At 34.4% G+C, this 27,065-nt stretch overlaps 1 protein-coding gene across 1 annotated transcript in view; it reads left to right on the plus strand.

Annotated features, from left to right (window-relative positions):
• The window catches only part of TUSC3 (tumor suppressor candidate 3), a 135,638-nt gene that overhangs the window by 96,935 nt on the left and 11,638 nt on the right, over positions 1-27,065 (plus strand). The window contains exon 7 of the mRNA XM_030023149.2: positions 13,527-13,590. Within this exon, the coding sequence (XP_029879009.1) occupies positions 13,527-13,590 (64 nt within the window). The remainder of the gene's footprint in view (positions 1-13,526; positions 13,591-27,065) is intronic.

Consider the following 27,065-nt stretch of genomic DNA (forward strand, 5'->3'; position numbering starts at 1 on the left):
CTTAAACATCTCACTGGATTTACTCACTTTGTTGCCATCTCCTTCATGGTATATCAACTTTTCAGAAATTCATGTGAGCAATTTAACTTCTGGATTTTTCTTTTTTTTTCATTTAGCCTTGTCCTGTCTTTTTTGCCTATTCACGGTGCCCTTCTCAGACAAGTTGTTGATCTTTCTCTTTCACTTTTCTTCTCAGTATGTTCTCATCTACCTCTTTCAGGCATCATTGTGCTTTCATATTGAACATATGAATGCTATTACATAAAATTTGGTGTTGATGTCAGTATTATGCCTTTTTCTGGGTAGATTAATACACTGTTCTAAAAAGTTAACCATCTAAGGTTTTTGCTTTTCAACAACTTTGCCCAAATTAATAGTTCTTATTTGCGAACTGCCCTCATTTCTGCAAAGCTGTGATCTGCTAAAGGAAAGTTATTTCTTCTCTGTTCCTTACCGCAAAGAAAGGAAACTAATTTATCATGAGGTATTGTATCTGTTCTTTCAGATACCTACTTTGTATTTCAGTCCACTTTGTTAATTAAATTCATTATATGGCCTTTGCTTTTGACCTAAAAGCTTATTTGTCCACAGTGGCCTGTTTATTTTTTTTAAATTTCAAAACACTGAATGTGTCTCGAAAGTACAACTTTGTTATTTTATTAATTTAGGCACAATAATTGAGTTTTGAACAGCTCTGATATTTGTAGAATATGACTCAGTTTATTCTCTACTTTCTGAGCTGAAAACATTCTACAATTTCACAATTCAGTACTTGTAATATTTTAACTTCCTTGCACCCTGTAGTACAAGTGTGAAAGTCTCACATACGCTTATTACATCTTAAGAGAATTTTTCACTTTACCTCAAATTATTCCTAGGTTTCCTTGTCCCAAATACATGGGCATTCAATGTTCTATTGACCTTTCCTTTTCTAGGTATTAATTTTTATGACTTCTTTAGTAAAGCTAGCATTATATTCTATATAAGCTTGAATGTAATGATCATTCTGAATGTCTATAAGACTTGTGCTGGTTTTTGCACTCCTGGAACTTTTTGGCTCTTGACTATTTGAGTGGTTTTTTTCAGAGACAGCTGACGGAAGGAACTTGAAATGCAACTTGTCTTGCTGACAGCAGTATTTGATTTGTATTCATTGCAGGCTGGAATACTTGCTAAGGATAGCACAGCAAATAGGTCTGAGGTTTTGTGTCATAACATAAAATTTTTAGCTACTGGCTTTTATGGTATATTAAGTCAATGCCTGCCATCCTAAACAGAACTTTATAAAATACATCATCACAAATTTGATAGCTGCTGAAGTACAAGATGTTTAATGGCATAGCACATCCATTGAAAAAAATGTTCTCACTCTTATATTCTAATAATTAGGAAGCATCTGCCAGTGCGTTAAACAATGAATTTAAATAAGTGACTCCCATAGCTGCCTTCATAAATCATGGATTCAAAGCATTTGTTACTGTGAAATAAGTTACTATTTGTCAAGTGTGTCTACTTTCAAATTTTATATTCTAAACATGGAGTGATTCCTTTGTTCTCAATTTGTCCTAGTAAAGGCTTCATTTTGCTCAGTTTCTGTGTCATGTCAGCAGTACTTCTTCCAATGTGCTAACTAGACCTAATATACCATGCAAAAAATTGCTCTGGGCAACAGAGAACAATTTTTTTAATAAATCAGCTGTACAGTTCTGAAAAATATAGGCTTATTCTAGAATATTGATATGAAGATTAAAAACAGTACAGCAAAACTTGGTTTTGAATTGGTTTTGACCCTTTTTTCTATGCATTCAGTTCTATTTTGAATTTTTTGTTTAATCATATTAGGCCTTTCCTTTTCCTTAGTCCCCTTCTCCAAAGGACTGCTTCTTTGTAATCTTAAGAGTTATTTAGCAGAAACAAAGACCAAATGAGAGAGTTTGTACTGAGAAGAAGATAACAAGCATATACCTCTTTTCCATTAAGAAAATTCTGGTGTAGATTTGAGTTTCCCATCATAATGGAAGTTACTAAGTTAGCTTGTAGAGGAAGGAGGAGAAGAGAGATTAAATTAAAAAAAAAAAGGTTTTGGAAAAAGAAGAATTAATGAAGGAGTGTGAATAAGTTTTCCTCAAACAATGTGTGCCAGCCTGAATTCTGTTTTCTTAAAAATTTGATGAGATGTTCTCTTTATCCTAAGAGTAATGCTAATATGTAATGCTGTGGAGCAATAGTATGTAGTGAACTTAAAATGTCAGTATTTGGAGTTTTAGATCATTGAAATGATATCTTATTATAACAACATCAGATAATAAGTTACACTTAAATCTGAACAGAATAATAAAACTCTTGCTGTAGTGAAAATATACTTTCCCCCTTTTTACTGACTTAAATGTTGATACTTTATGTACTTGCATAGTTTGACACATAAAATTGTTTTTAATAAAGAATATTAATTTTTAAGGTTTTCTTCTGTTTCCCTGTCACATAATGACAAAATCCCAGATATAAAATCCCAAGACATGCATGTGTATATGTGACTGTATGTGCTATATGACATGTTGTAAAAAAATTGGTTATAAAACTTCAGAGAATTTGAAACATTTACATTTTTGACAGAAGTATACTTTTTTTTGTTACTATAAAAAAATAATCCTGAAATACAAATAGCTGAAAGGAAATACATTGCTACAAATATGACTGTTGTCCCTTAATGGCAGCTGTAACTCCATTCCCTTTGTGTTTGTGTTTTGTCAATTAGCTGTCAGTCTTCCTCTCAAGAATAATCCAGTGTTTACAGAAAAGTTTAATTTGAAAGGAGATGAAAGACCCACAGTTGTATTCAAGAAATAAACTTTTCATTTCAGGAAGCTGTTAGTTTGTACTGTGTTTACTCAGATACCTCTTTCTAAAGGAAGTGTTAAAGTTTATAAATTAATGTACAGGCTGTGCTTCAGATGGTACTAAAAATGACTTTGGCAAGAATGACTAGTGCGGTTTTCCTCTCTGGCATGTATCGAACTACTCAATCATATAGACTAATTTTTCATGCTCAATTTTGCATGCCTGTCATGGCTGCCTAGTATGTCTCACCTTCCTAGTTAATTGGCATTTAAAAAGCAGCATTCCAAATATACAGGTATTTCCCCTATACTCAACAAGTTTCTCTGCTATTCCAAATCCAAAAAATTACTTAAGCTACTATAGAACTTGCAGTTAGTGGTCATCTGCAAAACCTGTAGTTGAAATAACTTAATATATATCTCTGAACTTTGTGTGGCTGAATTAGGGGCAGTATCCAATTTGCTTGGGGTAGGTAACTACATCAAACACAGGATTATTCTCACATTCCCCTGTCGGTGTTAGTTGGATTGTAGCTTTGGGGTAATTTGGGATTTACACCTCCCCTTGCTTCTACTACAAAGTAACACTTTTTGTTTGTGTTTTTCACGGCATTTGAATTCAGCAAAGTCTATTTTGGAGTTAGTGTCATAGTAAAGCCTCTCTTTCTTCAGTTCTGCTTCCAGCACTTCAACATTCAGGTCAAACAACCTTTTTTGCCTCACAGCTTGGAAACCAATTGAAAGAACACTTTGATATTCCAAAAGAGAAAATATCGTAGGTCCTGACTAAGAAATTAAAAACATCTCTGAGTTCATAAATATGACCCAAAGGTATAGGTTATTATGGTGAAGGCTATTCCAAAAATGGCTGTAATTTCTTTGTCAAAAGAAAATGTTACTGCAGACCCAGACTAGCCTTAGATTCTAAACCATTATTTAAATAACAGCAACAAAATGAGCTCGGCTGGATGGCTATTTCATCTCTTCCATCTCTACAATCTATAAGGAAATCTTTCTTTGAGTCTATTATATGGTAGCTGTCTTTCCTGTGTTACGCCATGACCAGTCTTTTCATCACACTTCCACACTATCTTGGACAAAAGGATTCAGGAGGTGGAGTGGGGAAGCAGATTTCCCACCCTAGAATGTGCCAAGGGGAAAAGTAAAGTTATTTAACCACGGTCTTGTCTGGTTTTCTGGACTTGTGTCATCAGTGCTGCCTATACTATAGTATGTATAACTATAATAACTGTAGGTATATGGCAGCATCTAAGTGGATATTTTACCTTTGACTATTATAAAAAAAAAAAAAAAAAAAGGCAGTTAATGACCAATGAGAGATATCCTATATTGTGCTTAGCAGCAGAATGAGGGCAAAAAGTACAGGGATATTTTAGAGTTCAGAAAATAGTTCATATTAACAATGTGTTTGTGGTTTTAGGGGAATGCTGTTCATGAAAATCATCTCAAAATCTCTTTTGTTTCCAAATTAGAAGAAGTATTGTAGTTTGGCTTCGATGTGTTAAGCAAGCAGTCCGTACTCCAAAACAACTATTAACAGTTGACCTTCAATTGCAGCTTTTCATTCATTAGACTCACTGGTTTGGTTGTCCAGCTGTAATGAAATGTGTAGGAATGTCAGTTTTCTCTGAGATTTTTTTGCCATCTTTCTTAAGTTGATTAAAAAGTAGTAATCACGTTGTTAAGCAAAGCATCACAGTTGCAAAAATTTCCTTTCCTTAGGCAGCTAGGCTAAGCTGTGTCATGTAAACTTCCCAAAACTACCAGAATGCTGTTTCAGAGATCCTGGAAATCTTACCTTCATCTCCATTAAAGTCTCTCACGTGGACACTGTGTGTCATAATGCCCATTCGGGGGAAGACATCTGTTGCATGCCAATCTATTAGGTAACTTGGGAATTAAGTGCTATGAGGGTACTGATGTTTTATTCTTAATGAGAGGTTAAGTTCTGGGGTTTTTCTGAAACACACAAGGTAATGATTCATCGAAGGACTCCTGTATCTTCTGTCTTACTATTATTCAGTAATTAATAAATGTGTGAGGAGTCCCTCAGAATAACTTCTTTTTCAGCTGGTTGTATCAAAACCTCTGTATAGCTGAGCAGAGTGTTTGCAGTTGCTGGATTTGTGAGATCACCTCTACTAGCTAATTCCTTTGATAGCACTTCTAGACACCCTAAATAATGCAGTATAGCTATAAAAGCTGCCTAGGGACAACCAAAGCAGCAGCATAAGCTAGGATTTGTATACGGTTTTAAATTATACCAGCTACCCTTTCCAGCCAGCTAGGCTGCAAAAGTAGGCAGCATTTCTCCACTTTTGCTCTAGGGCTGGGAACCCAGATCATATTCTGTGCTAGGTGCCAGATGGACTTTGTGGAAGGCAGCCAGCACAGCCTGTTTCAGCCAGCCAGTCCTGTGAAAGCTGGCTGCTGTCTCTGGACTCTGTTTTGGTTTGGGGCAATGGTGAATGCAGCAGTGAGCTCACAGAAGATGTAACTCTCATTCATTGAACTAATGTATGAGTGAATCAAGGAGTCTGTATGAGATTGTCGTGTGTACCTGTATTATATAATTTTTTTTAAAATTCAACCTTAAATATTTCTTAGGGTAAAACTTATCCATAGCTATTAAACTCTCCCATCAAAAGTGGCTGATGTGTTTTATGGTCATGTTTAGTAAGTGGGATTATGAACACCTCTATTAACTTACACCATGGATGCTGAGACAAGTGTAAATATGTGGAGTTTTATTCGTGGGGTCCAGTGTTGATTTTCTAGATTATCGTCCTACTTTTTACAGTGAAGCACTTGAGTTTAAGCTGAACAAAATCACTAAAAGTGCATAGTCACCACCTCTAGTAATTCTGTCTATTCCTCACCATTTTGTGTGTGCTGGTGTGTGCACCTGAGCTGTTTTCTTAGTCCTGGTCTTGTTGGCCTGTATCTGAGCTTGATTGGATTTCACTTAGAGACATTGCTTAGAGTGATTGCTTGCTAGGAATATAATAAATGAAATTTTCACCAGAGTGGCATTCTGTTGGCTTATATTTGAGTTGGAGATGTTCATAGACATAATAACTGTCCGAAAGAAAGTGTTTATTTCAAGTGGGTTAGTGCTAAACTAAAATGTTCCTATTTCACTGTTAAATAAAATTAAGATCCCTGAAAAAACTACTGGCTCAAATAGCTGGCTGCCCATTTCTTACTATAGTCATATGTGGTCTTCATTTTGCCAGAAATGCAAATTCATTAGTTCAGGATTTCTGTTAGTAAGTGAGTTTAGATTTATTTTGTGTTTAATACTACATTAAATTTTGAAGCAGTTAAGCATTATTTGCAGATATGCCCTTTTATAACTGGGTATCTACAATAAAAGAATATCTACAATAAAAGAAATTGCCCCATTAAACACTTGCATATTATCCTAACTGTTGGAAATTGATATGTGATTAGAATAGTCAGAGGTTTCCAAGTTGTTTAGTAAATGAACTTGAGTCAAGACATTTTGTATTTATTTAGTTTTTGAGATGTTACTTCATATATTATTATGTACAAAGTATATATAAATATAAATTACTCAGTCTCGGTGTTGTTTAAGTTCTTTAAAATAAACTCATACCCATATTACATCCCCTGTCTAAAAAAAGGTTTAAAATGATTTTGGCAAATCATGTCCATATGCTAACAGATGTTCTAAGTTGGTAGCTATTCTCACGCATGTGAACAAGTTAGACCCAAACCAGCATCATCTCATGTTTTTCACATCGGTGGTCATGATGAGGGCTTTTGAGGGCTGGCTGCTACGGGGAAAATAGGCTGCTGTATGTGTACTATCCCTAGCAGATAATACTATCTTCTGTGATGGAAAGAAAACAGGGAATTACATTAGGTTTCTATTTTCAGATTTTCACAGACCTGCCTAGGCTAATAACTTCATATGAAGTCCCCTATTGGGTTCTTAAGCAAGTTAAAACTCTGATCTGCCTGCATGTACTGAACAGATGCTACTACGTAGTAAAGGAATAAGCATATTTGGAGAACACTGCTTCAAGTGAAGCTATGTGAAACTATGCTGTTCTTTAGAAAACATACTATTTAAACAAGTGTAAAAGAGTCAAGATTCTGAAAGCTGGGGTTTTTGAGCTGCATAAGATTTTATTCTTAATCTTGCTGGGCAAGGTGCTACTTTTGAAGTATTACATAGTTAACATGGAAAAAAAACCTGTCTGGAGAAATATGCATATGATTGTGAAAACACACAATAAAATGTTAAATTAATATACCTTGGTGTTTGGTCTCAAAGTGTTTGCTTTACTGAATGAACTATTTGTTCTCCATAACATGTTTAACCTTTTTTCTGAATTGAAACTTACAATGGTAAGTTGTATAAATGGTATTGTGAGAGAATGATTTAGAACTTTTGCTTTTTAAACACTTAAATACTGATGAAAGTCATGCTACTCCTAGACATTAATTTTAAAACATGTAAAACACTGATGTGATAAAGAATGTTATGGGGTTCTTTTTCCCCTCGAAATTAAGAGAAAAGTGCAAATTCTTATAGCTGATATATGTTCTTGGCAAAATTGATGGACTTTAATTGAAATAGGCCATTGTGAAGGCTTAATCCATGTAATTAAGTAATCCATGGCCTTCCATAATGTTCCTCTCTCTGATGAATTTCAGCCTGAATGTTAACGTAGTCAAGGAAGAAAAATTAATAGTGTTTATCCTATTGATGTGGAATTCGTAACTCTCTCTTTTTGGGGGCAGTTAACTAGTGTGTTGCTTCACCTCTTTCCACACATATTACCTTGAATTTGGCCTGTTTTCTCCTCCGGGGGTAGTCTTCATCTAGAGGTTTCTTCAACATGCAATCCCAATTCAGTTTATCATTAAGAATGATAATCATTATAAAAATTTTCTGCTTTTGATTGGTTTCCAGTACACTTTATTAGATGTGTGTCGTGTCTTGTATGCTCAGGACAAATTATTTCTTAGTTATCCAAAATGATAATACTTCCTGAAGTAGCTTTGTATGGTATGTTACTACTAAGTCCAACTCAGTTTAATCCAGTCCTTCCACCCCAGCATCTGTCATTCACATACCCACAAAAAATAAACATCATCATGTTTATTTTGGGAAAGAGTACTGGAGCACCTGAAATCATGTTTCAATTTTGACCTTGGGTACTCCACAAGTTAATTGGATTGCCTTAAGAATTAACATATAACTCACAGAGGCCTTATTTCCAATTACTTTGTTTCTGTTTTATTTACATTGCATTAAGAGAAAGAGCACAGATTACACTTAACTCGAGTATTTTACTGAACCATGACAACTATCACTCTTGAAGGGAAATCACAAGCATATGCTGTATTTAGGGAAATTTAAAAATATATTACACTGTTGTTATCCTTGACTATCCTAGTGAGGGATTATATATATGTACCATCTGCAGTTCAATAACACTAAATATTTAATGAGTATGAATAGTAGATAAATATTTAACACAGCTTTGTAGAAATGTGCATGCATTGAATAGTTGTTTGTCACTGCCAAAGAAAACGGCCAGATTTGGGGACATGTTTATCTCAGTTAGCAATTCAAATTGCTTCTGTGGAATCAGACCTGAGATAGGAGAATGTTAAAGCTGGAAAAGGACCTGGTTCAAAGTGTCAGTCACTCATGCTTTGGTTCCCCTATTAGTCCTACCAGCATGGCATTTGGTGTTTTATCCATCGTGTGGCTGTACAGCTCTTTTGCTCAAACCATGGTTGCATCTCTTCTCATGGACTTTAGCTTTGCGTCTTACCTGGTCCTCCCTCTTGATGCCTCTAAATGAAAGAGAAATACTGAGTTTATTCTCTAATTTATTTAAAGCATTTGCTTAGAGCATTTGCAGCCAGATAGACTTCACAGAGCTTCCAAATATTAAATGGATTCAGTGTCAAAAAGCAGAAAAGATAACAAAACCCAGAAATCTTATTTCTCAGTCCCTTAATAGTTTGTAGCCTCAAATAAAATTTCATGAGAATATGCACCTTCCATGTAGGTCATTCAGCAATCTTATTATAAAGGAAAAGAAGCAGTATGAAAATAAAGAAACCTCACATGTGACCAGATCCTTTATTTTGGTTGTATGGATATAACTTCAAGAACTTTACCCAATGAAAAGCTATGGAGGAACCACAAAAAATTGTGGAGAAAACTGTTTGCAAACTGTTGAAAATCTAATTTGTAAAAATTTCTTTAAAAAATGCTGTCTTTAAATGTGTTCTATTTTAGGTAAGGATGAGCCACAGATGGCCATGAATTTCAAAATTTCATGAGTCAGTGGCCATTGCAGTGTACAAAACTGGTGTGTGTGCATACGTTTGCATAAATATGTATGCATACAAATATAATCTATGCTTCAAGTGGGCTCACAGTGTCATCATATGCCTGCAGGGAAAGATACAAGGACAAATGCTGCACAGTTCTCACTGTTCTCCCTTCAAGAAAAGCTTTTTGCCATCATTTTTACATTAATTACTGGTCTTCTGTCATCTGAAAACTTCTACTCTGATTTTCGTCTGTTGTTTAGAATGTAGGTCTGAAAGTTCATTGTGGAAAAAACACACCCTGTTAATTCCCTCTTGAAGTGGTTAAGATCCATTCCTCATTAGAAATGGGGTGAGGTACTGTCATAAATTCAGGTGATTCACATTATGTTGTTGAATGCAAATTATTTTGGTTCTCTTTCATCACTGGAACAGTCTTTCACTTTCTTGACTTCTTCACTACCATCGCTCTGACTGACCCACAACTATAGAGGAGATGCGCCATGCTGCTGTTCTGAGTATGTGGAGAACAATGTCTTGGGGAAGCAATTTGAGGAGCCTAAGAGTTAGATTTATTACTAGGTAACTTTAAAAAAATAATCTATCTAAGGATGTTTGTAGTAGAACAAAGAAGTTAACAGTTAAAATGACTTTTTTTTTTTTTTTTTTTTAAAGGCAATACCGGACAGTAAACATCTGCCTTATTTAACATTTTAACTAACTGGCTTTCAACTAGCATGCTCTCTCTTTAAGATAACTTGAGATCTCTTGCCCTCTCAAATAAAGATGAAGCTTGGATTTTGTGTTTAAGGTAGCTACTCACTTTACATTTATCCATTCCTGTCCCCTCTCTGGGGACAGAGCAGTAGGTAACAATTGTCTCTTACTACCTTTTTAATATACACGTAATGCTTCCAGAACTAAATCAAAGAACATCCACTTCCTTGCAAGCAAGGCTATGCCTTTAGCAATTCACATTTAAAGAAATATAGTTACAACTTTAATCCCTATGAGATGTTTAGTCAGAAATTCATATTCATCAGTTAGTTTTCAAATTACAGTCTCTGATTCAGGTCTTCTAGGCAGGTTCTGTTTGTTTCAGGTTTTATTTTGTTTGGTTTTTGTTGGTTGAAGTTTCAGCATTTGCAAATAAACTGTATCTAGTCCATGTTTTTTTCTTTACACTGAGTATCAGGTGGTAGCTAGGACTCTATCTGTCACCTAGTTTATAGTGGTAAGGAGAATATCTTTGTTTTCATGATTTTGTCTTCTTAAGGACTTAATCTTTGGAGAGACTGGTCTGGTGATGCGTTTCATACCTTGAAAGCTTCTCAAACGGCTCCTGGAAAAACCTCAAATGAAAAAAGCCTGAGACAAATATACATCATGCAATAAAACTAATTACTTTGGGAATTTAACAAGCAGTCAGGCAAAGATTTCTGATTGAGAATGTCTTTCCAATAGCCATATCCTTCTTATATTGTTGTGATATCAATGCTGCTAGTACCTTAGATCAAATCACCATACCACTGCTGTAACATATAAAAACTTGCCTTCTCAGGTAGACAAGACTTAAGTTTTTTCTTAATCAGAATATGATTAAAAAAACATTAACAATCTAATTAGTTTTTATAGCCTTTAGTCTTTGTGGAATTTCGGTCATGCATTGTAAGTAGTCTACAAGTACAGCACTGCAAATTTGGTTTACCTGTTGTGAAGTCTGATAATCTTCAGATTGAGAGAGAATTTTTCAGTCAATTTTTCAAGTGTGAATATCTAATGAAAAATCATGCTTGAAATTTTCAGATTTGAGAGCGTATTTGCTTGCATTTTTAAAAACAACATTAATGTACAGGTTTGACAGCTACATAGTTATGAAGCTGATGTGTTTCATTAACAAAATTCTTTGTTGTTACTTGATATTCCCAAGTGAAATCAGAAGTCATGCAAACTTGAGTGATATTTTTAAATAAAGTTACTATGCTGGGTGATGAAGACTAGCACCTAAAATGTGATTCCTCCCCAGTGTGGGACAGATTTTTGTCATCAGAACCAGTAGCATAAATTTACTTTTTTGGAGGTGAGATTCTTCCTCCCTATTAGGATGAAAGCTGAACAATTTAATGTCAGTAAATTATTTTGAGGAAATGAATGATTTCTCTATATAGTCTCTGCATGTATATGTGTTTATGTACATACTTTAGATTCTGTTCCTTCAATGGTGTTATGGTGAATTAAATTGCTACCATAAAGAGGAAGAGAAAAATAATTTAACAAAGTATAAAGCATATCAATAAAAATGACATCTCTCATCTAAATGTTTTACAAATACAGAAGGCATTTACAGTCTTAGGAGTCATGTGACAACCAGTTTTATTAAATGGTGATAATAACGTTGCTCTTCAACACAGACTGTATTTCTTTAGTTCCCAATGTTCATTTTTATACAATTTAGCATGTGTGCAGAGAAAGAGTAGTTGTGATTATGTATAAATGCATACAGGTACTTAATAACTAAATAGTGCTACTAGACCCTGTTACACTTTTCTGATGAAAGGCTCTGTTTTTATTTCAGTTCACATTGTGTTAACAAATACAGTATATATTGTAATTATTGTAAGCTTTATGCTATACCTTGGTGCTATGACTGTAAAAAGAAATGGATGTTTACCATCTGTTAGGTACACTTGAATCCAGATCCTACAGGTGTCTATGTATGCCTATGTGTATATATATTGCTTTAGCTGCATGAAGAATAATGACAGAGGGTCACTATTTGCAGGAGTGTTGTCACAAATGAGTCAGAGTACACAATCTGTTAAGCATTTTAACTTCGTCATTAATTTTTGTTAATGTGAAATATTCCTATTTCCTTCCTTTGTTTTATACATATATATGTGTGTGTGTGTATAACTTTCGTGAGATTTATAAGGAGCCCTGAAAAAAAATCAAGAAATACAGATTGGCTCATTGTCATATCATGCTGCAATGAGATATTCTTATGAGATCAATGATTTTCATCTTGTTAAAGAAAAAAGATGTCTTCTTTGAGAGATGGTATCTTTCGATACCTGAAGTTCTTGCCTGGTTTAGCTTTGAATTGGTTATTTGAATAAGCATAATATAATTGAATTTTGAAAACAGTAGATAACCATCCACTGAGTAAAAACTTTATCATATCTTGTGGACTGCATGTTTTGACAGTCCATCAACCAGAATTTAACCAGTGCAGAGGAAAGCATTCTTCTGTATGCTGAAGCATCAGAGTATTTCAAATCTGAATTGTTCTGAACCTTGACAAGGATGCTATTCAGGCAGAATTATTCAGAGTAAAATGAATTAAAGCAAAATGTATAAGTTAAAAAATAAACAAACTAACAAAACACTGAATCTGTATGGAGGGCAAAAATTTTCCTTTTTCTTTAATAGGAGTGAGCATTTTTCTTTCTATTTAATTGAGGTGAAAATTGCATCTGTGCCTAACAAGAATACATACAAATAATACTTTGAGAACATGGATATATTTAATTTCACATAGAATAGTATGACAAGCTATACTTAATGTTTGTAACTGATGTAGTAGAAGAAGAGAGAGAATGTCCCTCATTTTTTGCATGTTTGCAGTCCTTCAAATTTTTGCTTCCTTTTCTGCTATCATAGATAGTTAACAATAAACACAACTTCTGAATAATACGCTATATGTTCTTAATAATAAACATACAAAATAAGTCCATTAACAATAATTGTTTTGTGGAAAAATAAGTAGACTATGTTAGGTTTACATTTAGTATTAACATCTGTGATTGCATTTACTACAATTCTATATAAACAAGACATTTTATGCATTAGGATTTTTTATGGACACAATTGTACCTTCATGGAGAAAGATGGAATAGACTTTGTATGAAGAAACTTCACTCAATCTGAGTAAGACTAAAATAGACTGATTTTTTTAAAGGCAAGGTTCCGTTTTACGTTTTGTCAAAACCATGCTGAGGCATGTCCTTGATTTCATCACCTCCCTTCTCAAAAATTGTATCTCCTGAGCAAATAAATGCATGTTCTTTATTCCACACTGGCAGCAGTGTGAAAAAGAGTCCAGCATAATGCACTTGTGTATGAAACATTACATTCACTGTATATATGTGCTTTGCCTAAATATGCTGGTTTTAACACTCCTTTTTACTAAACATACATACATAAACTGTGCTGTTCACCTGTAGCTGTTGCTGTCTGTATTTTTCTGCAAAACAGGTTTTATTTTGATTCTCATATATCCCGTTGTGCCATTGTAAGTGGATTTCTTTGTTGTAAAGAGGATTGTTTTTCATTTTTATTTTACAGAGTTACATACATGGAAGCAGTCAGGCTCAGTTTGTTGCAGAATCGCATATTATTCTTCTGCTGAGTATCCTTCAAACTGGTGATGAATAGAAGTAAAGCAAGCTGAGGCACAGTGTGCTTTTAAATGAAATTGCTCTGCTGGGGAATATCATTGAACAGGTATTGTATTTTGGCTTACTTACTATATGTTTAAATAAATATTCAATGTTGTTGCTATTTACTGCCAAGTAAAGCTGACATTGCTTTTCACTAATAAGTACCTTGTTATCTCCTATATTACACTCATAGCTGTTTACTAATCTTAATATTTTTCCTTTCAATGTTGTCTTTTCAGTAGCAGAAACTAATTTTCTTCTCTTTTTCACTCTTTATGATAAAGGTTAAAAATTTGATATTAAATATTATTTTATTTCTTTTAACTGAGAAGGAAAGCATACTGAAATCTACTAATGATTCATGAAGATGATCTGCGTAATCTTTGGGTTTGTTTTTTTTTTTTCCCCCACCTAATCTAAACAGTTTACTACTACTTCGTGAAACAAATAACCCAGTTCCATTTGTTCTGACATCAACTCCTCACAGAAAGACTCTGAGACCTACTTTTACTCTTTCATTCTTACTGAGTCAGAGCAAGTGAAATTAATTTTTTTGTGAATATGTCTTAATAATCTGTAAGAAAAACTCATATACTATCTGGTTTCTTTAAACCCTGCTTCTAATCAGCTTTGCTTATTAAATGAAAAATGTAGTCAACTTTAACCGCTACTAAAATAAAGTTATCCTGTCACAGATACATTCCTGTAAGGAGAACAAGAGCAAGAAAACAACATTTCCTAATTTGAAGTAATGGCCATATTTCAGAGTTTGATGATCATAGCTACTCCCTTGTTGTCTCCCTGAGGTTATGTTGGCTTAGATCATGCCCTTCTTTTGGCTTCCCTATCTACCTTCGTCTTTGGCATTTACTATCCAAAGAGAACACCATCATTATATCTTCTTGCTTCATTACATTCATTTATCTCACAACAATTTTGCTACCTGTGAAACCTTATTTGCTCCGTAGATAGCCATTGCAAAATTAATTTCAAAGTTATGATCATATTTTGCAGAGTAAATGCAATATTCCCTATTGAACTGGAATACTGTGTCCAGTTCTGGGCCTCCCAGTACAGGAAGGATGCAGACTTACTTGAGCAAGTCCAGCAAGGGGCCACAAAGATGTTTAAGGGACTGGAGTATCTCTCATGTGAGGAAAGTCTGAGAGAGCTGGAACTGTTTAACCTGAAGGAGGGAAGACTCAGGGGGATCTTACCCATGCGTATAGATACCTGATGGGAAGAAATCAAGGAGACAAACTTTCTTAGTAGTGCCCTCTGACAGGACAAGAGGCAGTGGGCCCAAATTGAAAAAAAAGGAAGTTCAGTCTGAAGACAAGAAGACGCTTCTTAATGTGAGGGTGGTCAAACTCTGGAACAGGTTGCCCAGAGGGGCCGTAGAGTCTCCATCTGTGAAGATATTCAAAACCTGACTGGACACGGTTCTGGGCAACTTGCTCTAGCAGGTTGCTTGAGCAGAGGGGTTGGATTAGATAATCTCAAGAGGTCCTTTCCAATCTCAACCATTCTGTGATTCTGTCAGTTCTCCAAGTTTTATATCATACCCTGTTTAATGTTGTGTCAAAATCACATTGTATTCATTAAAGTTTTGGAAGCACATTTGTTTGTTCATTATTTCTAAATTTGGGCACTTTTTCTTGGGAAGAGAGAGTTAAAGATAAATAGCTTTACCTGAAAACTGCCAAGTCAAAACTCAGTGATTATTAATTTATTTGCTACATTTTTTTAAAAGTACACAAAACCAGCTATTATATTTCAGATCAAAAGTTTCTTGAATAATAGATAGTATTCATCTTATATAGTATCATCTTTTTGCTTCCTTTTGTATAGCCACAATTTATTTTTTAATGTTTTTTGCTTTTCCTGAACTGCCACAATTTAAACAAATCTGTTACCTAAAACAAATCCTGTTGGCTGCTTGAGAATTGGAAAACTAAACCTAAACCTCAGCTGAGATTAAAAATAAATAAAACTTTTGTTCATGACATATTTTGTTTGTCTGACTCAGGCATGAAAGTGATATCTTTTTGTTGGCAAAGACTGTTTAAACTGGGAAGTTGGCTAACTACATTAAAGCAGCTGGCTGAAAGAATCCTTTCAGTGAGGTTGTTCATTGCCACTTGCAAAAAGAATTCTCTAAGGTTTCATTTCATGGCTCAATACTATTGAGCTGAGTTTTTGGTCACACACATATTTCACAAGTGACATGAAATCTTGACAGATTTTAACAGTTATGCATGAAAGAATTAATATTTCTTTATCCTTTCAATGTTGATAGTAATTATTAGCTGCTTCATTGTTTCTTCATTATTTATTTATTCAGGAAATGTTGATAGAAGATGTGGGAATTAGAAAAAAGTATGCCAGATTGATAAACAGTAGTACATTCACTTTATCCTTTAAAGTTTAAAAGATGCATTGAATTTTAAAACAAGACATTACTATCCTGGTAATGTACCTGCTTCATTTGGTTGCTTCTTTTCGCTTTGTAGTAGTAAGAACACAGACAAGGTTGTCACTTCTTACTAGATGTTGAAATGCAATGTTGTGTTTCTCTATAAAGTGAGTATTTAATACCTCTGATGAGAAAATACGAATTTCCATTGCATTTCTATACTTGCTTTTAGATAGTGATTCTACCCAGTCTGCTAGATGGTTTCCATGTCACGGTCTGCTGTTTTTTCCAGAGCTGTAGCTACATAATTAGGACATGGGTAAGAAGGACTTGTGAAGATGTCAGATATTCTGTTTCAATTATATTAAAAAGCAAAATTAAATTCAGTAAAATCTATACAATGTTCTTGATTACATACTAGATGTATGTCCAAAATGTTTATAATATTGTAAACAAGTAGTTTTAGTCCTAACAGATAGTTACAACATCTTAGTAGTAACACAATGGAAGTCACTATAATAATACAGCATGTACAACGTTACATCAGTAAAACACTTCTAAAAAAAAAAAAAAAAAAAGGCATTTTGATTATTTTTGTACTTAATTTTATTTCTGTGATATGTTTTCTAACAGCCAAAATACTGATATTGCATTTAGCAGCAGATCAGACTAGCTGAGATGGGTTAGATTTAACACTTTCTGAAGACATTAAAAAAATCACACTAAGCAAGTACCTCAGAACAAGGAGGCATTATTTCATTTCCAAAGTCCCAGACTGGGTTCTGATTCATTCTGAGTCTCCTTAGAGGTGGTTGATGGGGGCCATGTTACCAAGTCCATACTATCTTATACCTTGGGTAAAGTTTCCTTTTAGAAATTGAAGAAAAAAAAAATCACTATATTTTGACATAGACCTTGTTGAATTCCAGGCTGCAGAATAGTGAATAAAAATTTGAATAGGCTTTTAAAAAATGAGAAACGGTCCTTTGTGTGAGAAGTAGCCCCCATAATTCTGGTATTCTTTTTACGTTATGAAATAAGGATTTATAGATCTTTCAGACTCACTTGCCCAAGCTAGTTCTAGACTGCAGTGTTTGAGGTGAAATGGTTGTGTGGTCCAGAGCATGTGGAGACACCGGGCTGGCTCTGAGTACAGAGGTAACTCCAGTCAAACTCCAGCACAGCATGGCATCACTGCCTTTGTTCTTGTTCCAAGAGCATTGTAGTCCACAACAGTTTAACTCTACCCTGCCAAGACAGAAATCTCATCTATCTAAACTGTAATATATCCAAATCCACAGAGTTGTCTTGGTATCCCAATACAATTTTCCTATTAGTAGGAATGCAGTACAAAGTACCTGGTTGCCAGTGCTCAAGCTGATCCAGAGTTGATAAGCTTTGCTGCACGCACACTCTTGCCTGCTCAGTCGCTCAGATGGTGCTCAGGAAAGAGGCTGCTATCTCAGGTATGGAGCAAATACGTAGAGCTGACATCCAAAACTGTGCCCGAGCTAGTAAAAGTCCTTGCGGGTGAGCACCCTAGCAGAGAACAGTGAAAGAATATGGTTGGATATGTTGTATTATACACTTCTGTGACTTTCAAGCTATTACTACTCTGAAACTTTGAGGGGTTTTTGTTATGCTGACAACATGACTGTTACTCAGTTTTGTTGTTATTTGGCTTCCCTTGCTCTTGTCTTGGGGAGTTAACTTCAAGAAATAATCATGGAAATCAAATAAATGTTGGTTGAAAGGGACCTCTGAAGACCGCATACTCCAGTCTTCCTCTTAAAGCAGGATTATCCCCAACACTGGATCTGGTCTTCCATGTCTTTGTCTAGTGCAAGTGTTTAAAAACTCCAAGGATGGGGATTGCATAATTTTTCTGGGCAGTTACAGAAGTGAAGTTGTTCCTAACATCCAGTCTGAACCTCCCAAGCTGCAATTCATGGCTCGTGCTGTTGTGTATAACAATCTTGTTTGTCATAAGGTTTTGGCTTCCCTTTGGATTTTTTGCCAGCCTTGTAGAATTAGTGGAGTCTTCAGTGATGTTTTAATTCAAAAATGAAGAGAACGTTCCATGGGGTGGAATAATGAGATCCATTATGGTTTAGCTTTTTTACTGCCTAGGAAGAAAACAAAAGGCAAAGTTTGCTTTTATTCATGCTATTTTACAGATCCTTCCTAGCTGTAGATTGGCGGGGGGGGGGGGGGGGGTGATTATTTTTTTTTTGGCAGAGAGAGAATGCTTTAATATTTATTTCCAGAGAAAAAGTAATACTGAATAGCAGTTAGGTATAAATATAATTTGAGGCTGCATTTAATCATCCATAAAGATACACTGGTCTTTTAAATATCTGCTCTCAGTTTTCTTTGAGATTGACCAACTTTGATTTACTTCCCAGGAGCAACAGAACCTTGTTATCATTTGCAATTGTGAAGGCAGGTTTATTCAATATATGATAGTATTTATCCCCACATCAGCCTGATGATCACTGCTTCAAGCAACTGGGTGTAATTTACACACATAATTTGGGGGGTTATGTAGGACTATATCAATATCGGGACTTCCCTGTGAAGTAGAAAAGTTATCACGTAAAAGTAAAAAGTAAACCACGACAAAAAGTCATCAAGGAAATGGACCTATAGCTGCTATAGAATAAATGTGGCAGACTGCACAAACAAAAATTATTTAAAATAAGAGCATGGAATAGATTTTATTTAAACAAAAATCTTTTTTCATTAAATGGATATGAAAGCAGTAACTTAATGTGGAGCTATCAACATGCTAGACATTGTGCAGACTGTAATGCAAGGTTTTTGCTTCTGAAGAGTTTGAATATCTCTGAGGACCCTAAGACTGCATAATTTTCACAGATGAATAACTTTATTCACATGAGTAATCCTGGTAAGACAATCTATTTGTTGGCTAGATATCTAATTCTACTACAGAAGAAGAGCATATATCTAAACACATTATGATTTAACAATAAAGTTTAGCATCTTCTCAAGTTATCATCACAGTTTACATCCATGTGTATAAGTGCAGCAGTGACTGTTAAGAAGATAGTTAGAGAAGGACTGTGCAAAACAAAACATCCAACCATATTCAATGATTTAGGGATTTTTGAGCCAGATCAGGCATACAGAATATTATAGCTCCTAGCCACCGATGAATACATTCTTATTTCTTTTTAATCCTTTTTTGAATTAATTATGGCACAGCATTCTATAACAATGAATTTTTTGGCGTTAACTTCATGTAGTATGCAGAAGTTACTCCTTTAGGATTTTTTTGAGTCTTGTGTGACTTTAATAAGTCACGGGATGTAGTCCTTTCTCTCTCTTTTTTTTTTTTTTTTTTTTTTTTCCTTTTTTCCTTTTTCCATCTATTTGGGGCTTTATAGATTTCGCCATATAGATTTCTCTTCCTTTCCTCCTTTCCAAGTTGAAAAATTCTACTCTTGCCTCATGCAGAAGAGGTTCCAGGCTGCTGGTGTCTATTCTTGCAACCCTATACTGACAGAAATGGGGTCATAGATAATAAGAGTCAGTGGAAATAATCAGGTGTTTATTAAAAGAAAAAAAGTGCAGGGTAGTTTGACATTCTTGGAAAGACAAGGAGGAGGAACTAGACAAGGGTATTGAAGTACTGTTGCTAGAGTTAGGGAGGATAGACCTATTAAGAAGACATAGAGGCAGAAGAAAACTAACTGTGGAATTAAGAGCTGTCATTTTCTAAGAGGAACAATGTGAAGTAAACTGCACAATCAGTATTACTGTTGTAATTAATTACAGTTGAATTTAGATAGAGTATGTTGACTGTAGTAAACTGAACAGCCATTGGAGTATGCAGTGTTGAGCTGTAAATATAGTTCTGGGTGTGAAGGTACAGCAAGAAAGAAAAGGAAAAGGAAGGTTGTATTAGCCGTGTTGAAGTTGAAAGATTTCTTCAATTCTTTCATTTCTCCCTTTGGTAGACACTAATCAGTACTTCTAATGAACATCCATTTTGATCAAGTCTTTATGCCATTCCCTGGAGAAATAAAACTGATTTAAATGTAATATGTCACATTTTTTTTCCTTTAGCAGTAACAATGAATTCTTATTATACAGAGTAAGTTTAAAAGTTACAGTAAATATTTTCATTATCAAAAGAGTTTCAGTTATTAAGCAAATTATTTGTTGTGCAGGAGATAAATCTTAACCATTATTATAGGAATTAGAAGTTACTATTAACCTGGTAATTTTCCTCATTATTAATATTAAACTTAGTTAATTTTGATGCCGATAAAACACATGTACCTAAGTAAAAATGGAAATGTCTTTTCAGTTTGTTAATTTGAATTCCTAAGGCAGAGTTTAATGTGACAGCTGTGTAGGTGGATGAGATGTTGACTGAGAAGGAAAAAGAAATTTGATTGGTTACAAAGAAAAGGACAAATCTTTTCTGTAACATTAAAATTACACCTGTTATGAAGGACAGTTCCTGTCCTACAGAGTGAATTTAAATGAAGTGTATTAAGTGCCTCTTTGGTATAAGGAAGCTTAACCACAGAATGAATTTAAATGGGAGATGTCTTTCTGTGTGCCAGTAGGGCTCATGCAAAGTCACTGGGCATAAGAACCTGAAATTTTGAGTCAAAGTCGGTAGAACAATACTCATTTAGCTCTTGGTAGTAAGACTATCAGTCGTGCATAATGGAATCAAATTGTGTTCCCCAGAGATTATATAAAAGTGAATGACGATGACAACTAAAGAAGTGAGATAAGGGTTTTGTATGTTTGATCTTAAGGATAAGAAAAAAGGGAAGAACACCACTGTGGAAAAAGATAGAACTAAAAGCACAGAATTATATCATATTTAAACATGCTTCTTAATTAACTGTGGCAATCAATATCCAAAGCAGCAAAACATACTGCACGTTTTCTATTCTTTACTTGCTTATCCACCAATACTGTCTGTTAACCTTGTAGGCTCTTCTGGAGTCTGCCTGACTCTTCCTAACCGTAACAAAGCATAAGGAGATGATAGCTAGAAAAATCAAGAAATTTCCTTCTATTACCTCATTCTCCTACTGCTTGACCTTAAAATAATTCATAATATGACCTTTTAAGAAAGATACTAAAGTCTCTTAGATGTCAGAGAGATATGCAGAGACGTTAAATTTACAGCTGGGCATTTGTCAATGCAACATACAACATACATCATAATTCTCTTCCATCAGCTAAATGAATGATACTGGATTTGGTGAATTACTTTCAAATATGGCATATGTCCTCTGTATGAAATTATCAACTCTCTAGTTCAGTGATTTTCAATAATTTTCAATTTCTGGCTCTGAAATTTTCCAATGGAAGTGCAGACCCTGCAAAGCAAATTTAGCTGTTGGCTGTTCTGGCAATTGCCCCATTTTTATTTGCCTTTTGCAAATACCTGACCACTAGTCCACAGACCAAGAGGCGTTCACTGACTGCAATTTGAAGACAACAGCATTTTTAAGGGTTTCTTTAGGCATCAATTAATAATTTTAATGGTTATTTTAATGGTTAAGAAACATATTTGTCTGAGTGGCTAAAAGATGCAGAAACATAGTGCAAAGTTAAATGTTTTACCTTTTGGATCCACAGATAGCTTTTACTAAATTGAATATTCCTCAAGTGCATTCAGCTAAGAATAAACTGTGTCTATTAAGGGGTCTGCACGGGTATTTAACAATGAAGGAAAGTATAATGCCAGTTTAGAGTCATATTGATGATGATTTATGATATAGAAAAAGAATGTGTGATAGTCTTAAAAAGATTTATAGGTGCTTAGAGAAAGCAAGAGAGATGGTGTGTATACATGCTGAATGATCAAGTGTGTACTAACAAACATGAGACAACATACTAAGTCTAGTGTTTGAAATAAAGTGCTTGAAAATAAGGTACGTGTTTGGCATAAAGTGTTAGAATACTGAGAGAAAATGATATAGCATCATAAATACTTATAAATAGCTCAGAGTTTGTTTTAGGCAGTGTATCTGTGTTTAAAAGTTAAGAAAGGAAACTATTAAGAAAAATTCGTTATTTTAATCTCTGGTGTGCTTAACATGAAGGAAACTAAAGTACTGTTATACATCTACCTGTTCTGGAGATGTGTATAGTTCTGTGATTTGTATGTCTCTAGGCAAGAAAATTTGTAGAGACAAATTATAAAATGCAAATAAGGTTAGAAAAAAATATTTATTTTGTACAGTGGCAAACCATACTATAAGAATTTGCTAGATGGACAGGACTAACCCTGAACCTCCATCAGATGTAATTTACAAAACCAAAAAGGTCATAAATAATATACGTAAAAATAATCTCTCCAGAGTTAGTTTTAGGTGATCCTAAAAGATGACACTAGTATGAATAATTAGGATGTAAATCAGGCTGAAACTCCCTGAATGTTTGATTAGTGATTTAGCACAAACTTAGACAGGTATATGCTACTTTGTTGCAGTTGGATTAGTTGCAGTAAAATGGATTCCAGAGTCTTTCCCTTCTCCTGAAACTTTTATATGACCTTTCCATTCTCAGGTGTCTAAGAGCATCACAAGAGGGATGGTTCCATCAGATTATCTGTGGATTGGAAAGACAGTTTTGTAAATTGAAGCTGAAACTAATAAAATGAATAATAAACTTTTTCACTATAGGAGATTCTGTATTAGTATCAAATTGATTCTTTGCTCTGTTAAAATGATGAAAAAGCATCAAAAAGAAAAGTGGTGTAGTTTGATTGGCATTTAAATGGTTGAAATGCAAACTTCCAGCTACTTCAGTGTTGTGAGTTGCATATTTCAAGGAGCTGAGGGGAACTCCAGTGCCAACTCGTGTAATAATTCCTAAAATTCTTGAAAAGCCATTTGGTGTAGCTGAAGCCAGTAGGTTTTAAGCTGAAAGAATGTTCAGGATTATTGTGAGTATCAATGTTCAGGTTTATTGTGAGTATCAGTACAACTAGATTTCAGACAATTCAAAAATACTGAAGTACATCTTGATTGTTTACAATTCATGCTTAAATTAAATTCACATTCAAGTAAATAATTTTCAGACTGTGCTCCGCTTTTTCAAGTTCTGAGTTGGGAGTCATCCTTCTTCACTGAGATGAAACATACAGTCATTGGTATCTTAAACCTGTCTCCGTCCTCAGACCTCAAGGTCTGTTGAATCATCCACTGGGATGGTTATGGTCTAATTGAGAATTGATTGCACCTTGAATAGTGTAAGTGGAATATTAGAATTCTTTCTGAACTGGAGCAACAATGTCTTGAAAGAAACCATGTTTCATTGCAGAACCATATGTTTTGTCTGCGTTAATTTCTTCAACCTGTGATAAAAAAAATCGGATTCTTGAGCTGGGAAAAGTGGCTAATACCTTGTTTTCAAGAACTGCATGTAGCTGAAGAATATTTCCCAAATAGAATGACTAAAATGCATGTTATGCTTGCATTTTTCAAATGTAGGTTGTAAGTTAAATCCACATGGAAATGGTTCAGATAAAGAACCTGTAATGTGGTCAGTATTTCTGAAATTATAGCAGGTATTTTAGACCTTTAAGTATTAGTATGAAAAGTTAAGACAAGTATCTCTCTCAGCGAAATATGCCCCCCTTGTAAGGGGCCAGCAAAGAATTTCTCCTGTTCTAATTATCACAGCTCAGCCAAAAAATAACCCTAAAAAAAAAAAGAGAGAGAGAGAGAAGAAAAAACACCATAGATTTTCCCATTGATCATATTACTCCTTCATGAAAGATGTATGTGCTTTTCTTTGTTCCATGTATGATAAAGTGAACCAGAAGGTTTTAAAGTTTGTGTGATAATCTATCCCCATTTTAGTTAGCAGTAAACTGAGCACAGACTTGAGTGGACAAATATTTTGTTCTCTATTTTTCTTGCTCGTGTTATTAAGCAACTGCATGATCTGCAATTAAAAGATAATTGTTTCTTTATGTGTATAATGCTAATGCTGGATTTTGTACTCTTGGCAGAAATCCAGCAGAATATGAATGAGACCACAAAACTTTTTCACTAAAGTAATCAAGTATTAGTCAACCTATTTTCTCTCCTTTTATTCCCTACTCACTACTAATTAGGACTAAATTTGTGAAGTAAAGATATAAATTATATATCACAATAAACTTATGAACTATCAGGTTTTCTTCCTTTTGGGTATTCTGGCTGGAATTAAGAGTGATTAAATTTTCTATTAAAGTATGCTAACAAAAATTATCCAAAATATACTAGTAATCAATTTCATTTTGTAAGTTAACTATCATTCTAGAGTTTATTGATCCAATCTTCTTTGTTTTGTTTTGGGTTTGGGTTTGGTGTCGTGGGTTTTTTTAATACTTCTGATCAGGCATCTTGACTTTTTCAGGGCTAAATATTATGCTTTGTTACTGCTAATCATTTTCTGAATAATCTTAAGAGTTTTGACGATCACTGTCTTTTTCATCCTACTTTAAAACTGTTCTTCATGTATCAAAATATTCAGAAAATTTTCAAAAGCACTAACTAATGTATTTTGTCAATTTCTAAGAAAAGCATGTACCAGCTGGGAAAAGGAGCAGCAGAAGTTTAATATGTAAAAGTGAAATTATTCCAGATTTGAGAAGACATACAACTGGATTTACACAAAATAAAAATTGCTACAGAGGGATACATTTATCAGAAAACATGAGCATCTGAATTTAAAACATTTGCTAGCCATGGTTTATCTGAGTGCCACATTCCCCTCTTCTTTTCGTAATGCGTAGTGAGGGAGATAAAGAGCAATTAGAAAATGAGTACATCTTTTGATACCATCTCATTTTTTTCAGATGGAAAACTGTCCAAGTAACCACTTGCTAAAATTTTGCATTCTGCACTGCTAGAGAAATATGATACTGTAAAACATTATTTTCAGAGCTAGGACTGTTGCTTTCTTTTGTAGAGTATCAAAATAATGTAAAGACATAACATACAATGTTAGAAACAGGAGGAAAAAATAACTTAAGCTATATATTCTGTGGTTAAAAGCTAATTATTGCATTGAAATCACAACTGAGTAAGACTGAATATTTACTTCAACATCACAGAGCTGAGGCAAGTGAGATGCTCAGTGTTAGAGTGTGAAGTTATGAAGCTGATATCGTTGAAGCTAAAAGGCAACTAGTGAGGCTGAAAGCTCAACAATGATGACTAAAGTTAGAAGGCAACAACTGAAGCAAAAATAGTGACAATGTTAGGGAAGATTTAGGGGTAATGATGTGAGACTCCAAGAGAGGGAAAAAAAACAGCACAGTTCAGCTGGTTACAGATCTAAAATTCTCAGTTGCAGAGCAGTTACTTTTGTGAGACTGTTATTCCTGCTGGTAAGAAAAGTGAATTAAACTCAATGTCTGGTAAGAAAATAGGAACTAAGTTACAGAATTGTTGTCTACCAAACAGCTTTTTAGTGTGTGGTTGGTTGGTTTGTTTCTCAGAAGCAACCAGGTAAAGGAAATAGCAAAGGACCACATTATGTGCAATACTGCATGAGATAATCAAGCAAATAAATTCCATTCACAAGGCAGTCCAAAACCTTTACAAAAAGTAGCACTTCCTTGAGAGGGTCTAGTGAGTTACCCTGACATCTTGGGGCTGTTTTTCTCCCATGACTTAGTTAAACTAAGAACAAACACACTATTATAAATCTAAGTGAGGGATTGGTAAAATAAAGTTACTAGATAATGCTACATTAGGGGCTTTCCTTAATAGGGTAGAAATATATGTGGAATTTTTTTCCTCAGCCCTTCTTTTTGCAGCTTAATCAATTAATTCATTTTTATGCTTTTGTAACTTTTGAAAGCAAAGAACTGAATGATTCGCATGACATTCTTTCCAATTCTTTTTCTTACTTGAAGCATAGCAGTAGCACAGGAGATTTCCAGTCTCTTAGGCTCATGAATCTGAATCTTAACAGGCAAAGTTTTTACAAAGTAATTTTGGCCTTCCCTTCCAATTTGCATACTCTCATGGATTCCAAGGTTGGTATTTTGCAAAACATTTTGCAAATATTTTTTTTTTAATATTTTGTCAAATCCAGTAATAAGCTTCTGGAAGACTTGAATATAACCATTTATTCATAAGAGTGACCCTATGCCTTATACCTTGTGCAGGTGTGAGAAAGTAATTTGGGCTACTAGTGTGTTTCTAATTAGTGTCTAATTTAGGACTGTAGGTGGATGTCTATATCAAAGAGGTGGTGTTAAAACTTATGTTTCCTTGATGTCGCCTATTGGCATCTGCCTCCTTTCACCACCAGTGTTTGCTTTTTTTAATCCTGTTATTCTTCATTTGACTTTTCTCATTCTATGTATATGAAATTTGGAAGTCTCAAACCTGAATCAGGCTGCTAATCTCTAATGAAGTATGGTGATGTTGGCATTGACATTTCTAAATCCATTTACTCAGGCCTAGCTTTATTGAAATTGTATAACTGAAATTTCAGATGTCTTTGAGCATTTTGGTCTAATTTTGAACATTTCTAACATGAAAAATGTTAATATGAACATTGATAGGATTAGTGCAAGTATAGTATTACAGGATGCAGATATTGTTTATGGATGTAGCATGTTTGAAGTATCTCCCATGAGTTATCTGTGTGTGTAAATAGAAACATCTTGTCATTCTTAAAGTTTGTAGTCATCCTGCTACCTAGTCCTGGGGTAAGTAATGTTTAAAAATCCAACCTTATTCAAGAATCATTTAAGTCTGGTGAAGTTCATATTTCCTGAAATTGTGAGATATAGCTCCCATGATGCATTCCTGCTTCAGTATGGCATTCAGGCATGCCTCCTCTTTAGAACAGATGTTATGCACAGTAGTAACTGTTCCTTTTTGTTTATGCAGTTTCAAATAAACAGTTAAGTGAATGGTTTAAGATCTTGCTAAATTAGTTAAATTGTTTTATCATTATGTACTTGTTCACATTTGTAACGGTTATAATGAGACAATAAAACACTGAAAGTGACTGAGGACT

The sequence above is a fragment of the Aquila chrysaetos genome, chromosome 1, assembly GCF_900496995.4.
Source record: "Aquila chrysaetos chrysaetos chromosome 1, bAquChr1.4, whole genome shotgun sequence".
Classification (NCBI taxonomy): Eukaryota; Metazoa; Chordata; class Aves; order Accipitriformes; family Accipitridae; genus Aquila; species Aquila chrysaetos.